Raw genomic sequence first — 15908 nt, forward strand, 5'->3', positions numbered from 1 at the left:
GTCCCTCGGCAGAGACGCCCAAAAGGCTCCATCTCCTCTCCTCTGCATGAGCGGACCCCCTTTTTTCTATTATAACAGAGAGGGAATGGGACAGACAGAGATAGAGGTGAGCAGAGGTGTGACTGAGTGGACAGACAGAGGCAGGGAGACTCAGAGCCAGCTGGGCATTTGCCATATTTTTTATTTTTATTTGGGCATTTCAAAGAAAGGGGGAGAAAGAAAAGCTGAACCATAGCAGTAGTTTTTCGTGCGTAAAGGGGATAGGTTGTTCTCCAAATTCTTAGGAGTTCTGCTACACTTTCAGACTGTGGAGTTTATTTCGAGGTAGTGTCCTGGGTGGAGTTTTCTTTGCCTCGTAAGAATTGTTCACACACATTTAGTAGCTATGTTACACGCTTCACTAGTGCGTCCAAGTTTTCCATCTCTCTCTCTGAGCATAATTTAAGTGTGTTCTTGTTTTGTGCTTTCTTTATTATTGTCACTAATAATTGATTTTTATTCATTCTGATTATTTTAATGGTCTTTTTTGTCTTCATTACATTTCAGCGCAAGAGTCACTGCCGTGCACGGATTACAATGCAAAGGATTTTGGAGGTTTGGGTCACCTTGGTGACAGTTTCTGCGCTGACCGAGGGTGTTTTTGGAGGATACGGGCTGAGCATGTTTGCTGCACAGTCCTCTCCTCCAGACCCCTGCTATGATGAGAACGGGAATCCTCGGAGATGCATCCCCGATTTCGTGAACTCAGCCTTTGGTAAGGATGTGCGCGTATCCAGCACCTGTGGCACCCCGGCCGCCAGGTACTGTGTAGTGACCGAGAAGGGAGAGGAGAGGACGAGGGACTGTCACACGTGCGACGCCGGGGATCCCAAGAAGACCCATCCACCTGCGTATTTAACAGATCTCAACAACCCTCACAACCTCACCTGCTGGCAGTCTGAAAACTACGTGCAGTATCCGCAGAACGTCACCCTCACCTTGACGCTCGGAAAAAAGTTTGAGGTCACCTATGTGAGCCTGCAGTTTTGCTCACCTAGACCTGAGTCCATGGCAATCTACAAGTCCATGGACTATGGTAAATCCTGGGTGCCGTTTCAGTATTATTCGACTCAGTGCAAGAAAATGTACAACAGACAGAATAAGGCGACAATTACCAAGCAGAACGAGCAAGAAGCCATCTGCACGGACTCCCACACGGACATACACCCTTTGACAGGTGGGCTCATCGCCTTCAGCACGCTGGACGGCAGACCGTCGGCGCACGACTTCGATAACTCCCCGGTGCTGCAGGACTGGGTGACGGCAACAGACATCAAGGTGATCTTCAGCCGGCTTCACACTTTCGGAGACGAAAACGAGGACGATTCGGAGCTGGCCCGAGACTCCTACTTTTACGCCGTGTCGGACCTGCAGGTAGGAGGAAGGTGCAAGTGCAACGGACACGCTTCAAAGTGCGTAAAGGACAGAGAGGGGAATCTGGTTTGTGAGTGCAAACACAACACGGCGGGACCGGAGTGCGACAGGTGCAAACCTTTCCACTATGATCGACCCTGGCAGCGCGCCACGGCCAGAGAAGCCAACGAGTGCGTCGGTAAGACATCCCCTCTTATGTCATTTAACTGTGGAATCATTTTTAGCATTTGAAATAATCTTTACTAATTATATTATTTAATTCATGTTCATACATGCTCTTAAAATAAATCAAATTTAGTGGTCATAATTATCCTGCAGTTAGGCGCAAAATGTCGCACCAGCCAATGATTGATTCGTTCACGTGAATTTATTATTTATATATTTTTCTCACAGGGAATCAAACGCACAATTAACTCTCTTAAAAAAAGATACATTTATTGAATTTCAAAAGTCTTTTTTCCCAAATAAATGTTTGTCCTTTAACCACAGGCCGAGATTAAGACTTGGTGACCTTAAATTAGAGTATAATTTATTTGATTGTGGTTAAATAAATGAGATACAGAGAGAGGAAGGCCTCGACCGTCAAGCGTGGGCTGAAATCTCATGACCTAAATGATAAAAAAAACATCCTGCTTTTTAAATTGAAACCAGAGTTTAATTGTTATTTTAGGTTCACATTATGGGCTACTATAAGATCTTTGATTGAATTACTTCGCAAGTTAATCCATTTTTTTGCTGGTAATATTAGAATTTGTGTAATTACAAAACAAAGAAAACTTGTGTTGCTATAAGCACAATAAACCAAACATAACCATGTAAGAACATCTACAAAATTCTGTTGAATTTAGGCCTAAAAATTGCAAGTAGTATAAATGAATTCTTATATATGATCTTTATCAAAATTGAAACACATTTTAAAAGATACTAAACTAAATACACACAATTCTTTTTATATACACTGTTTGAACAGTGTACTCTAAAGTGCCATATTTCCTGCCTGTTTTGAAAAATAAGACATTTCAAGTGTAGTTTCTCGAACTGGCAGGCTTTATGATTTGTTAAATAACATCACTGTGTTCACTTTGTTGACCTCAGATTTTTATCAACATCCTGACTAAATTCCCCAGTAGAAAAAAAGAAAAGGCAGGAAGTCATTTTAACAAACAAGTGCGCCTGTCCGAATGCGTAATTACGCTTTGACCGGTGTTTCCGACTGTAGTAGCGGTTTAATAGGAAGGAAACATTGCAGCTGGAGAGATAGACTGCAGGGGCGTGTTGTGTTTCCATAAGCAGGTGCTATTACAGATTGGATGGGTGATTAAGGCGTTTTTATTGACATTTTTGGCACGTAGAGTATAAACTGCCACTTTAGAGCTTTTCAGGGAGGAGGACAAAGCGCGAGGTAATTTGAAGCCAGATCCAAGTTTTTAATCGGAGCGAGTGTATTAGCTGTGATGCTTATTTTCAACACAGCAAGGGTGGGGGGTGGCTTATATCAACAGCTCAAGCCCCCCTGAGCTCCAGAGAACCAAACCTGGAAAAGTAACAAGTTGCGACAATGCCACGGTTTGCTCAACCAAACGGAACAAGTGAACAAGTTGTTCCCCTTGGCCTCCGCCTTTCGCCCCTGCAAAGCCAGCATGTGAGTGTATTTTACTAAAACAAAAGGTTGTCACTTGTGGCATCCATCTCGCTGTCAGTGGGAGGCCCCCCTTTCACCATCTCCCTTTTTGTGTGTGTGTGTGTGTGTGTGTGAGCGGTGTCATCAGATAAAACCAGACTGAGCTTGTCTTCCAAAAGGGAAATAATAAGGGTGGCCTGACACCTTAGCATGAAAGAGGACCCAGGGGAGGGGTTGTTTCCATTAAGCAGTGGGTCCATATGGTCTGGCAGTGGGGATGCAGAGTGGTCAATGCTAATGATCTGTCTGGATTTCTCCTCTCTGCTCTAAGATATTTGGAGAGGAGTGAGCGTGTGAGGTGTTATGGGAGAGTAGTTGGTTTCACTCACGGGCAGCAGGCATTAAGGAAGTAAGACAAAGTCAATTTCCCATGGCTTTATATGCAGGGTTGCCATCATTTTGTCTAAAGGCATTTGTGTTGGCAGCAGCAGCCCTCACATTCCGATCAGCTGTTGCTGCATGACTTACAAATATGTTCACGAAACATGCAAACGAAAAGCAGTAGGCTTGTTAAACACGATGACACATGATCATGTCTGACCTGTTGAGCCATAATTATTTATATGAAGGTATGAGAAAAGTTAAGAAACACACATATGGCCACACGTCAGGCCCTCCTGTCCTAGGCAGCTGCTTCATATTCTCTCCATGTTCAGCGTAGCACTGACCCCTGACAGTCAGGCCCCCTCTCCTCTCCGGCCTGACTGATGGGCTGTGAAGGGAACTGTGGGAAACTTTTGCTTGCCAAGTGGGTTTTGAGGCGAGTTTCAAATGGTAGCCTCGGTCGCTCATACATGTAATTTTGCACTTGTTCAATTTCAACTTTGTTTTTGCTGTCGCCCTGCCATGCCATGTCCTGTTTTATAATGGCGGCGAGTCAGCTGGAGGTGAAATCGCTCTTGTTTCTTTAACGCTTTTGATGTGCTTTCAGAGTGGAGCCCCTCCTCGTGTCTGTTCTCGCCGGCTGGCAGCCTTTTATCTGGCCTGAGTGCAATCTGTATGTGATAAGAAAACCATTTTGACAGAGAAAACTTGTAATTTCAGCAAGCCATCTTGTCTTGTAGGTTAGAAAATCTGTGCATCTTTCATCAGAGTGTGTACCGTTTATTAAACCTACAGAGAAATAGTTGTGAGGAAGAGCTGACATGTTTGCCACCCACGAGGTAGCTGAATTAGGATATGATTGTATCAATTGCCTACTGGCCCTGCTCCCAGTCTGTGCAGCACATACTCCAACGACTCTAAATATAGAGAGAGAGTGCAGAATATAAAAAATCGTCAAAGAACCGAAAGGTTTTTTAATAAATACGGTGGAAGAGATGGGAAAGTGTGAACACATGGGGGCATTTTTAAAATCAAGCCACGTATAAGCCTTGTAATGAGTCTAGACACATCATCTGCCATTGCAAGACTGCCTTTAGAAAACAGTTTATTTTTCTTTTTATTCTACAACCCAATTGCATGACAGCAGCTTAGCGAGAGGAAACACAGGCAGGAAGAAACCAGACCCTTATAGTACAAGACACCACATTTTTACAAAACCTCTCCACATCTAAGGTCAGTGTTTCTGTTTGCTTTACGATGGAGCCACCATGATGATTTGAAGATGTAGACTGGCAGCGTCTCTGTGCTGGACGTTTCTTTGTCCATGTAGCTGACTTTGACCACTGACACTGTCTTCTGCTGCTGACGGTGATTGTACCTCGGCCGCCTCCCCCTGGGTTGCCAAGTTGGGCCAGGCCAGTCCTGCTCACCATCTGGGTCTCATTTCAGCTCCGCGGCAGCAGCAGCGCATGTGACGGCAGAGAGGAATTTCTGTAAAGCATGATGTCATAGATATTCTTGTAATAGAAGTCGGACTGTCTCGCTCATTCTTTGGTGTACCGGCTCCTTCATTGTGGTCCCTCTCTCCTCCTGTTTCCCGCTCTCCTTTGTCATTCTGTGTCCCATCGCTGTGTGCCAATGCCAGGGGGTAGGGGCAGCCATTTCTATTTAATTTGCAAGCTGAGACATATTTGAGGGTTTTTGATTTTTTCACATGAATTTAGTCAACAATAGCCAGAGGATACCGCTATTTCTAGGGCTGTTTTTATTATGTTGGCTTCTGTTTTGATGGGTTTCTTTGTTTAAATTCACCACCATAATATATTCTACAATGTAATATTGAAAACAGCCTGTGTGTGCAAAGTTAATATGTCTTAACCAAGAGTTATAATGAAGATGCTCCGAGGTGGTTTGGTGACAAAACTGATTATGGCAGAATCCTCACCAGCTTAACAGGGCTCTGATATTTAACTCCACTCTGGTAGGCAAAGAAAAAGTTTTTCATGGAGGATGAATAAAGCAGAACATACCCAAATTCACTAAAATCCAGTAGTAAACATATAAAGACTTTGGTCACGCAGGGGAAAAAAACTCATCTGAAAGGAATATTTCCCTGAATGAGAGAAAACACAAAAATGAAAACAAATAAATGTGATTATAAGCGTCTTGCTCTTGTTATGGGTTGTTTGTTTGGATCTCCGCTAGTGATAAACAGGGTAACAGTCATTTTCCCCGATAGCTTCACAACAATCTTAATATAACAAATTTCAGATGTGCAGTGCAAACAGTCTAAATAAGACCGGATCACAACACAGCAAATTGCATTTCATAAAGATTACAAGGAAATAATAGTTGAAGAAGTGAAGAGGAAAATAGGAATAAACACAAATATGTGAAAAAAGTAGATACTAGGTTAAAACAACCTGGAGCTGTTAATAGGAAACAGGTGTGTTGCAGGTTAGGAAACATTCAGGAACATTTTTGGCACTACAGTACAGCAGCGTGGAAAGTCCGACGCCTTTGAAAATCCCTTTTGGAGCACAGTACCAGTTAGATGGACTGATGAGTTTCAGTCATCTAGAACATGTCAGCGCTTGAGTACAGCTCAGGGACGCTGGGGTGGGAAATTCAAATGGTTTGACCGATGAGAGTTTAGAGAAAGTAAGTGCAAGACAGGACGTAGTTATACCCTGAAGACAAAATATATTAAACCAATCAGTTTCAGTCTGCAAAATCAAGTGTAAAGCAGACTCATGTGCTTTTTCTTATAAATATGAAAATAGTATAAAACTTTAACTTTAAACTATGAAGACTCGCGTGACAGCCTCATCTGGAGGCCAGCAATGGCAAACTGGAGACGCATTTTATTGAAACTGTTACAAAAAACGACTGTTGCTCTCAGAGGTCGAGGCCATTTTTGTCGTCACTAATCGCATTCTTACACAGAACAACTTTTCAACTTTTACTGTTGCAAATTTACAATGTCAGAATGAAATCGTGAGAGTTTTGCTAGGCTTGACGTCTTGACATTCCGATAAAATCAAACATGTTTAATATTTCGGAAGTTGGGAAGTATATCGGAAGTTCTTAGTCTTGCCTCGTGCAAATAGTGAAGTTCAATGATGTGAACATTGTCATCAACCAATAGGTGCACTCTCTCCAACTGGGTGGATAGTAGACATGGCGGGGACTCCGTGGAGGCACATCCTTGCAGTCCCCGTTCTCTCAACCACGGTTGTGTCCACATTCTGCGGTGACTTCTTTATTTTCTTTTTGGAGGGTTTTTCAGAGCAAACCACTGCACACACAAGGGCAGCTGTGGCCAAAATCTGCTTCTGTTTCTGCTCCATTGTTCAACAGTTTTTCTTCTTGTAAATTTCCACCAGGAGCAGGATGGGAAATAATCTCAGTCTTTCTCAATCCCTAGTCTTTGCAAAACATCCAGTTCATGTTCACAAAGACACACAGATGGACTGAGATTTGTAAGAATAAAGAATTAGATTTTGCATAGTTTTACAGTTAACTATAAAGCTGTTTGTATTAGTGTTGACCTTTTGCAAACATTAACATTTTAGATAAAGTTTGAAACTACCAGTTTTGTGTCTTTGTGTATTCCTGCAGTTTCATGCACCCGGTCTTTCCCTTTTGAATGTGTTATGGGACGCTTCAATACCTCAGTTTTTAATGCCAAAAATAACCAAATTCAAATTACTTTTACTCTAAGTATTCATTCATTGTTTGTTTTGTCTCATATGGCATGATATGTGAGTAAAATGCCTTAGGGACTGTCTGAAAATTATTGATGTGGTTGTTTGACTTAAAAAAGTCCCTCCCCTTGACTTACAAAGTAACTGAACACACTCTCCCTAACATGTCAATGTAATACAGCAGTATTGGATTTGTTCAAAGGGTTAGAGCACACAAAATATAAGATGGCCAGCACCAATTTATATCATAATATAGTAATGGAGAAATCATTTTCATATGGCCACCAATCAAGCAATAAAAACTGAGATAGCACTTGTCAAATTTATGGAAAACATAACAAAACTGTGAATGTTCCAGACATTTTTTAATATAAAGCTGCTGAACAAACATTTATCACTGACACAGAATGAGAGAACTGGGTACATCCTTAACTTGAATTATATCAGCTTTATTATGACGCATTTAACATTTTTTCCCTTTTGGGAATTTGGAATGACTGTTGGGGGATATAATGTTTTAATAACATTCCAGTGCATTCTGTGTTTTTCAAAACAGACATACTGCCCCTGTGAGCTACCGGTAGATTAGGACTGAACATTAATAAAAAATTAGACCCTCCTCCCATCATCAAGAAAGAGATCATCCGTTTTTCTTTTTTTAAAAACCCATTTTCCCTTCTAATAACTTTTAAATTGTCCTTTTACATAGCAAATAGTTGTTTGCTGACATCTAGTGGGGCTGAATGTCGTATATTGCCCCTTTAAATGAGTGTTGGCCGCCTGGATGGCAGGAAATTAATCTTAAAACTTACAGTGTGTTTTGGAACAAGGTTAGTAATAATACAAAATATACACAATTTGCAGTTAATGGGCTAAAACATGCGCAAAGCACCATGCATTCCTTTAAAGACATGAAATAATGGACTTCACAGAGCCCTTTGGGTCTTTGGCCCTCCTCCATTGTGAGAGCAGCTTAAAAACATGACAGCTAGACATGAGGGATTCAATGTCTTGCTTAATAGTACTTCAACATGAACAATGTTACAGGGATTCTGGTCCAGTTGGGTATTGATTTCCCGACATTTTCCTTACATTTAAAAAACTTTGCAAAAACATAATACAGTTCTATGATTAAGAGATAGATTGATGTTCACTTACACTAATAACAGCATCCGTCATTGTAGGAAAAATCCTAAAACCTCCTTTAACTCTGTCACAATGTGTCACAAATGGAGAAAAATACTTCTAAAATTACTCTGTCCCCTCCACTCTTTCTTACAACACAAGCCTACGTGACTTGGGTAAGAGGTTTCTCTGTATACAACCAGACCGTAAAACAAAGAGATGTATTTTGGGGATCTCAAAAAAAAAATCTTATGCTCTGCTACAATCCAATGTCCTCTGGGTAAAGACTGCATGTTTTGAGGATTTTGTTTTGTTGAGCTCATAATTCAAGACAGACATGAGCCATTTGAGCCAGAAAGGTTTCACTCAGGCTTTTAAGAGCATACTGAAAAACCTTGTTCTGCTGTGTTGTGGATGGCGGTTTGGAGAGGTGACTCACTGTTTTGAGAGGAGAGCGTTAGCTTTGATTTAATGTCCTTCATGCATGGGCTGTTGGACATCATAGTGCGAATGCTGACCAGTGTGGGACATATGCAGAAAACAGCCAGTTTATTCGACACATACACATCAATTAACATTTGATTTTAACATGAAAGCTATCTGCTGGCTTGAGACACACATGCTTTATGACAGATTTTGTCTACTGATGCCCTTATTGTGTCATCATTATTCACACAGTGAATAGAAGCATTGATGCATGTTGTGTCATTACCAGCGATATGAATATGAATAAATAATTCAGATATGAATGATTAACAGAGTGAGGTTCATCTTCAATATGTTTTCATCAGATTTCTTCAGATGTGCAGTGCAGGATTAAGCTTGATCGATGTTGCACAGGTGTTATTTTTACTTCATGATTGGATATTGAAGCCTGATATCTTGTGAACTTGACAGTTGAGTGAAACTGATGAGCTGAAGTTAGGGACCGTCTTAAAAGTGCACACACAATGGGCAAGAAAACTTTTCAGATTTTGTCAATGGCTTTCTGAACTTTTTGAAGAAGCTTTGAACCACCTTTATTTTAATGTGGGACTCTTCCAATTGCATGTACATCCTCCATTTAAAGTTAACATGTTGAATTATTACTCAGTGAGCTATAATGACATGTTTTTTGTAAGTAGCTTACAGTCCTTAGTTATCATTTGTAATCACAGACATGGAAGACCATATATGCATTCAAGTGGTCCTCCTTCCGGTATAAACACAACCTCAGTTGTCAACAATCATGAAATATGGCCCACTGTTACCTTCAACTATTCATTTCCACCCAGAACATTTTACATTTATACACTTTTTCTTGAGATTCACTTACATCTGACTTTTTTATATGCTTTAGTTGAGGTTCAAATACACATTTTGTTTGATTAATTTAGTTTAAATGTAATGGGGGTTTTTTTTTTATCTTTGAGAGCAGCTAAACTTATACATACAGTACATGTATGGGAAATGAGGCAGCAAAAACACTGTAATATACAGAAAATGAAGCCAGTCAGTTTTTAACCACTTTGGGTGGAGGCACCTCCCATCCCTGCAATAAATCTGAAAAAAGATACAAATACAGATTTTTGTATGACTTTAACAGATACAGCAAGTAGCCCTGTGTTTCAGTCCTACTCACTGATGTACTTATTTAGTTTAAGTGACCTAAAATGTGACCAAAAGTACAATGCAATTATTTGGGCATCAACTCTGTTTGTCTGTACACACTTAGATACCACAGACAACACTGTATGATGCACTAAGTGGATCCTGAATGCCTGGGACAGCTCAAATTGTTTGTTTTCTTGGCTGTTTATTTTGATTTGTTCGTGGGGCGCCGCATTGTGGCCACTGCCAAGATGAAATGGATGCACATGCTTGTGCGTATGTGTGGATGCTCAATCTTTTGTGTCCACCGTCTGTCTACATGCAAGAGACAGGGGGCTTCCAGGGTGGCATCAGGACCACCTAGTGCGTGCGCATCGAGCCCCTTTGAGGCGCTCAAGCAGGGCAGGCTGGGAATGATTAATGGGCCAGCGGAGTGACACGCTCCACAGCTCTGCTTCAGACCCCCAGCCAGATCCCCTGCTGCGCTGCCACCCGACACAGCCAGCTCAGTGACAGCACACAACACACGTCCTCAGTGTCACTTACCCAACTTACCCCCGGTGCCACTTACCCCTCTCCCCCCAAAAAGCATTAAGGAACTCATGCAGTGGAGGCATAGCTAAGCCTCTTTGGCTGTGGTACTATCCTCCCTGCTGCGCTGTCCACACAGGGGTCTTTTTACTAGGAGACAAAGACAACAACTGACAACTGGATCAATTATAGCAGAATAAAGTCTTGATCCTTATTAGGATGATACTTACAGTGTGTCTGCTGGAGCAATCTTACAGTTTTAGGTCAATATTTAACAGTTTGAAGCCTTGCGTGTGCTTTTTTTTGTATCCCATCCATCCGTATTAACTCAGTAACATTATTTAAATCAAATGTGACTGCTGTTTAATCCTCCACCAAGCATCAGGAATGTCAGCTGCTAATTACTGCACTTCTCTTTACATTAACGGCCACTTATCTCCAGAACTCTTTAAAACAAACAAAGTGTAGACATAATAAGTCTGCCTTGAAAAGGAAATGGAGTTGTTGGTTTCCGTTTCATATTTATTTTTCCATATAATTTCTTCTTGGGCCTCTCCAGTAGTCTCTCTTTCTCCATAATGGATTTCTACATCCCGTTGTGCTCTGCCTCCATCTCTCACATACCCCAGCGACCAATTCTTCTTTTAGAGAGAATGAGGAACCACTTATTGGATTTAAGGGGATATCCAGCAGGATGGATAGAGGAGAAGGGAGCACGCTGGCTACCAGACATCGGTCCCTACACGACTATAAATATCCTGGGGTTCCACGTCTGCTCAAAGGAGGGAAAACCTGGGGATTCATCAATTGCAATCCTCCCTTTGCACACAGTGTGTTTGTGTGTATGTGATTGAGGCAGACTGGGAACATGGAATCATCTACCGGCAGGAGGATTAAACCGCCTTCCAGTCTTCCATAACTCTTCCAGTCATGAGTGGGCATGTAGACAGAGCGGTCCGCCTGTTCCCATCCTCTCCTCATTGCTTGTCTAGGTCACCACGGCTACTGTGGAGCAGATGGCGCACAACACCTTCACTCGCCCACACCAAACAGTGGAAAGTGACTTCCTTCCTCTCCCGATCGTCGGAGCTCTATCAGAGACATGCAGCATATCAGACGGTTTCCTCCCTTAAAGCCTTGGGTGCTGACTGTGTGGTGTAAACTCAGGGAATGTGAAACAGCTCGTATCACGCACACATCTGTGTATATGTGTGTGTGTTGTGTATGTGACATGTGGTTTATTTACACAGACAGTGAGGCTCAATTTCTCATGATAGCAAGTCGGAGATAGCACGGTGTATCTGGTTCCCACTTTGGCAGGCAGCTGGGAAAAAGAATGACCTCAGAGCAGTGAGCCCAAAGACCATGTTAGATTACGCTGTGATGTACAACAGTCCTGGAGTGCCTGGGCTCTGTTAAAGCAGGTTTTTATGTTCTGAAGTGACAGGAACAGATCTGAAAACACCTAAACAATGGACCAGTCACACTGAGCAGGTATGGTAGAAGATACAGATGTGAATGCAATATTTGGCTAAATATGGACATTTTTGGACAAATTTGTATTTTCCATTTCTATAACAGTGATTTATCAGTTCACTTTTATAATGTTGGGGGGCATGTGACAGATTGATTAAATGAAGGATAGTTGAAAAGATACAGCTGAGGCCATGACATCCTGACTTGGTGCCTAAAACTTTGGATCATACAATTCCAACAATGTAACTGCATAGTGCCATTTGTTAACCCTGATTAATGCCCACGTCTTTCAAATTCTTGCCCCAGACTGACTTTTAAATCTTATAAGTAAGCCTAAACTGAAATCCCCTCTCTTGGAACTTGGAAAAGCTCTCTTCGGAGACGCAGATGACATCATACAACTGTTTTCACCAGCTGAGTAGTACTCCCCAGGATGAGTAACCTGAGTATGATGTGAATTAGTGAGGTGACCCTTTAAATGAAAGTGAGATGAATTAGACGGTTTGATTGACAGCAGAGGCCACTCATACTGGATGTGTTTATTAATCTGAGGCTCTGCACAGCATTTGTTTTACTCTTTAATCATATAGTTGAAGGTTCACTGGGTTCCTCCTAAGATTGCCAGCGGTTTGTGTGTTTCAGGAAGAACCAAGCCTTTTCCTCTTCAACTCAATACCATGTCCTGGAAGCCACCTAGCAACCAGCACAAACTTTGGGATAAAAATGAGCGCGGTGGTATAAAAACCTTTTGCAATGTCCTCTCAGTGTTTCCATAAAAACAATCATTAACTATTAATTCCCTAACTTTTTCCTACCTATCTGGAGAAAATATGACCATCATGTGCCGTTTTTTCCTGAGGTGTTCCTCAGACTTTCTCTGTTAAGTCACATTATGAGCTTAACACCTGCTTTGATTTGTGTAGAGAGCACACCCCATATTAATGCAAGGAGTCTCACATCTAACTGTATGTAATGTTAGTCACTATAATTGAATATTGCAAGAGCTGCCTGTCCTTTGTTCTGCCTGCCCTCTTTCCATTTACACCTTAGTGAATATATATCGGGGGGAAAAAACTCATTCTTGTTTAGATATAGGGTTAATGTTGATGCAGTCTCACAGAGGAGAGATATTTTTGACATGGGGATGTGGCTTGTTATAAATAGGTCCTTGGAGAAAAGAGGAGAAAAGCACAATAAACATGCCGCAAGAACGATGGATTGTCACCTCAGCTTCATGATTTACAGCCTAGTGGCTTCCTGCCTCTTTCCCTTAGTCCCACTGCATGGGCGAACACAACAGCGAATGCGCGTGCCGGAGTGTTAAAATAACCTTCCTGCTCTGTGGGGAAGATTTGGACCTCAGCCTAACATCGGCCAGCAAAGTCCCACAGCAACCTGGCCCTGTTTAGATGTTTAGTACAGGTTTAGTCTGGAGAGCGTACCTCCTGACCACAAGCTCAATCATACTGCTTTTATGCTATGTCAGGTTTACTGTTAATCATTCAGGTCAGCCTCAAGGTAATTACAGTAAGGATAAGTGGGTTATTTTCAAATGTCTCTCAAGTGTATCAACACTCAAACCAAAATTGTCTGAATGTACTCATAAGATACAACAAGTAAGACATTTAGAGTAATTTAGATGATTTGTTTCAAAGGCTGCAACTGAAATTATACAGTGCCACCAAAGACAGAACTACCCACACATTTTGTGTTGTTCTATCCACCTACTAACCTTGTTTTTCATGCTAAGTAAACTTGCATTAAGAGCTCCTGCCAATTTCACAGCACAAATACTTGTTAATGTCCAGCCTGTACCCTAAATGTTAAAGTGATAGACAGTTATGAAGATCTTAGCAGGGATTTCAACAGAAGAAATGTTTGTGTTACAGTATGTTCGATGTCATGAATGCATAGGAATCTAGGTGGAGTAAATTAAAATGTATGTAAAGAAATGGCTAGCTAATAAAATTACATTTAACATGCTAATATCATTGTGCATATAGACTTTAAACTGAAAGTGCTACTAGCAAGCAAACAGACAAGTCTAAACAGTTAGCTAAAAGTAATGGATAAATGGTTGAAATAGATAGCTTGAAGTAATGAATTAAGATCTCAAATAGTTAGCTAAAATATGTGGTTCTTACTAGCTAAAAGTACTGGTAACTCACAAAAAGTTGAAATAGTAATGGAAAATGGTTGAAATGCTAGCTAAAAGATACGGATAAAGAGATCAAATAGCTAGCTGTTGAATAAATGGTGAAATAGAGCCACTGTTTCAGAAAGTGCTTTCTCATTATATATTCTCATTTCAGGTTTTTCAATGATATACAAATGTTACTCATCATAGAAACATGGGACTCACCCAGATAATGTAACAATCCTTTAGGTTTATGTTAGAGACAAGTTCGGCATGACTGATGGGTCTGATTACTATAATACCCGCCTTTACTATGGAGAGGAAGTCAGAGTGGTGTATCAGAGGGGTAGCAAATTCAAAATGTTTCATTGTTAAATGAATGAACAAAAAACTGATTGCTAAAGATTTTATGGCCAGTTTTCTCAATATTTTTGCTTCTGCTGGCCATGGGGCACCTAAAACTGAATTTTAAGCTTGGTGATTGGATGTTCCTTGCCAAAATGCACCTAGTTTACCTCCCCCTCAAAGAATTTACGCATACAAGCTTTATGTTCAACATTTTATCAAAGAACCTGGTATTTTCTAATGCGGTTGTTCATGTTTTGTTTGGATGATTCAGTTGGGAGAGTTTCATGCAGGCTCAAGCCGTAGAAGTCCTCCAACTGTGAGTCATATCACATAACTCAACTTTTACTTTCTGAACTAGGGCTGCCTGAAATAGTACCGCCCACTTTGCAACTCTAGAGCTAAAAGTAATGGATGGTTGGAGCGGTTAGCTTCTGCCACTAGCGGTACGAAAGAAAATTTGGCCAGATGAACATATTTGGAACAATGACAGGTGGTGATAAAGGAGCACATGAGGTCATATGACAGGGCTGTGAGGATATGACTGAAAAAAGAAAGGCTAGGGCCAACTGCTTTAAAAAACATATTAGTATCCATGCAATACGCCTGTACACATACAGCAAGAACTTCCTTTAGAAATAGAATAGAGGGAACAGAATCTGCTTATCAAGCCTAATGACCGTGGACCTTTTCATCACCTTTCCCATAACATTGAGGAAATAAAGTTGGAGGAAGGAAAGGAGCAGCACTCCTATCATCCTGTTTCCACACCTACAATGTTGGAGCACTCCGGTTCATTCATGAAAATATACAAAGCATCAAACATAAATACACAGATATATCAGAAATTAATAAGCTATTATGAATTTATTACTCAAGAGGATATTTTAACAACAGTCACAGCAGGCATGACGCAGTTGCACGTCTGTTCACACACACACACACACACACACACACACACACACACACACACACACACACACACACGGAGTAAAGAGGAAGTATTCTCCAGTTAACGCTCCATGCTCCTGCCAACCAGTGACAGCAGGATGTTCCTCCACCAATCCATCAGCTTTATGCTTTAATTGGTCATTTTAAGTCCAGTCTTGTTTCCTTCAGTGGTCACTCAGGAAGCAAACCTCACATTTGATAAATGAACTTGAAAATGAATGTTACATATAAACACATGACTTCGGATGCTGGGAGGATCAGGTGTGAGAGAGACCTTGAGAACAGGCGTGGACATCTGAGGAAAAGCTAAGTAAAAAATAACTCTAATAACAACATGAAAGTACATGCTCCCCGTTACACGCCCTTCCTTCTTTGTGCCATTCTTTCTAATTTTCTCATGGTATTGTTGCTTTATTACCAAGTTTACAGTATAGAAAAACAAGACAAATGGCTGATAGAAAACGGGTGACATGCAACAAAGGTCCCAGGCGAGTTTTTTCAACTGGATTGATGCAATTACACGGCATACGTTCCAGCAAACTGAACCAGCAGTACGCCCACTCCCGCCTCTCCTGGACCGCTCCCAACCCTGCAACAAGAGGATAAATGGGCTGAGATATGCTGGCCA

General features: G+C 41.3%; 1 protein-coding gene across 1 annotated transcript in view; it reads left to right on the top strand.

Moving 5' to 3' along the window:
* The first annotated feature begins 555 nt into the window (after window positions 1-555).
* Window positions 556-15908, top strand: part of ntn1b (netrin 1b) — a 41766-nt gene continuing 26413 nt past the window's right edge. The window contains exon 1 of the mRNA XM_053338473.1: window positions 556-1591. Coding sequence (XP_053194448.1) covers window positions 577-1591 — 1015 coding nt within the window. The 5' untranslated portion in view covers window positions 556-576. The remainder of the gene's footprint in view (window positions 1592-15908) is intronic.

The sequence above is a fragment of the Scomber japonicus genome, chromosome 18 (assembly GCF_027409825.1).
Source record: "Scomber japonicus isolate fScoJap1 chromosome 18, fScoJap1.pri, whole genome shotgun sequence".
Taxonomy (NCBI): domain Eukaryota; kingdom Metazoa; phylum Chordata; class Actinopteri; order Scombriformes; family Scombridae; genus Scomber; species Scomber japonicus.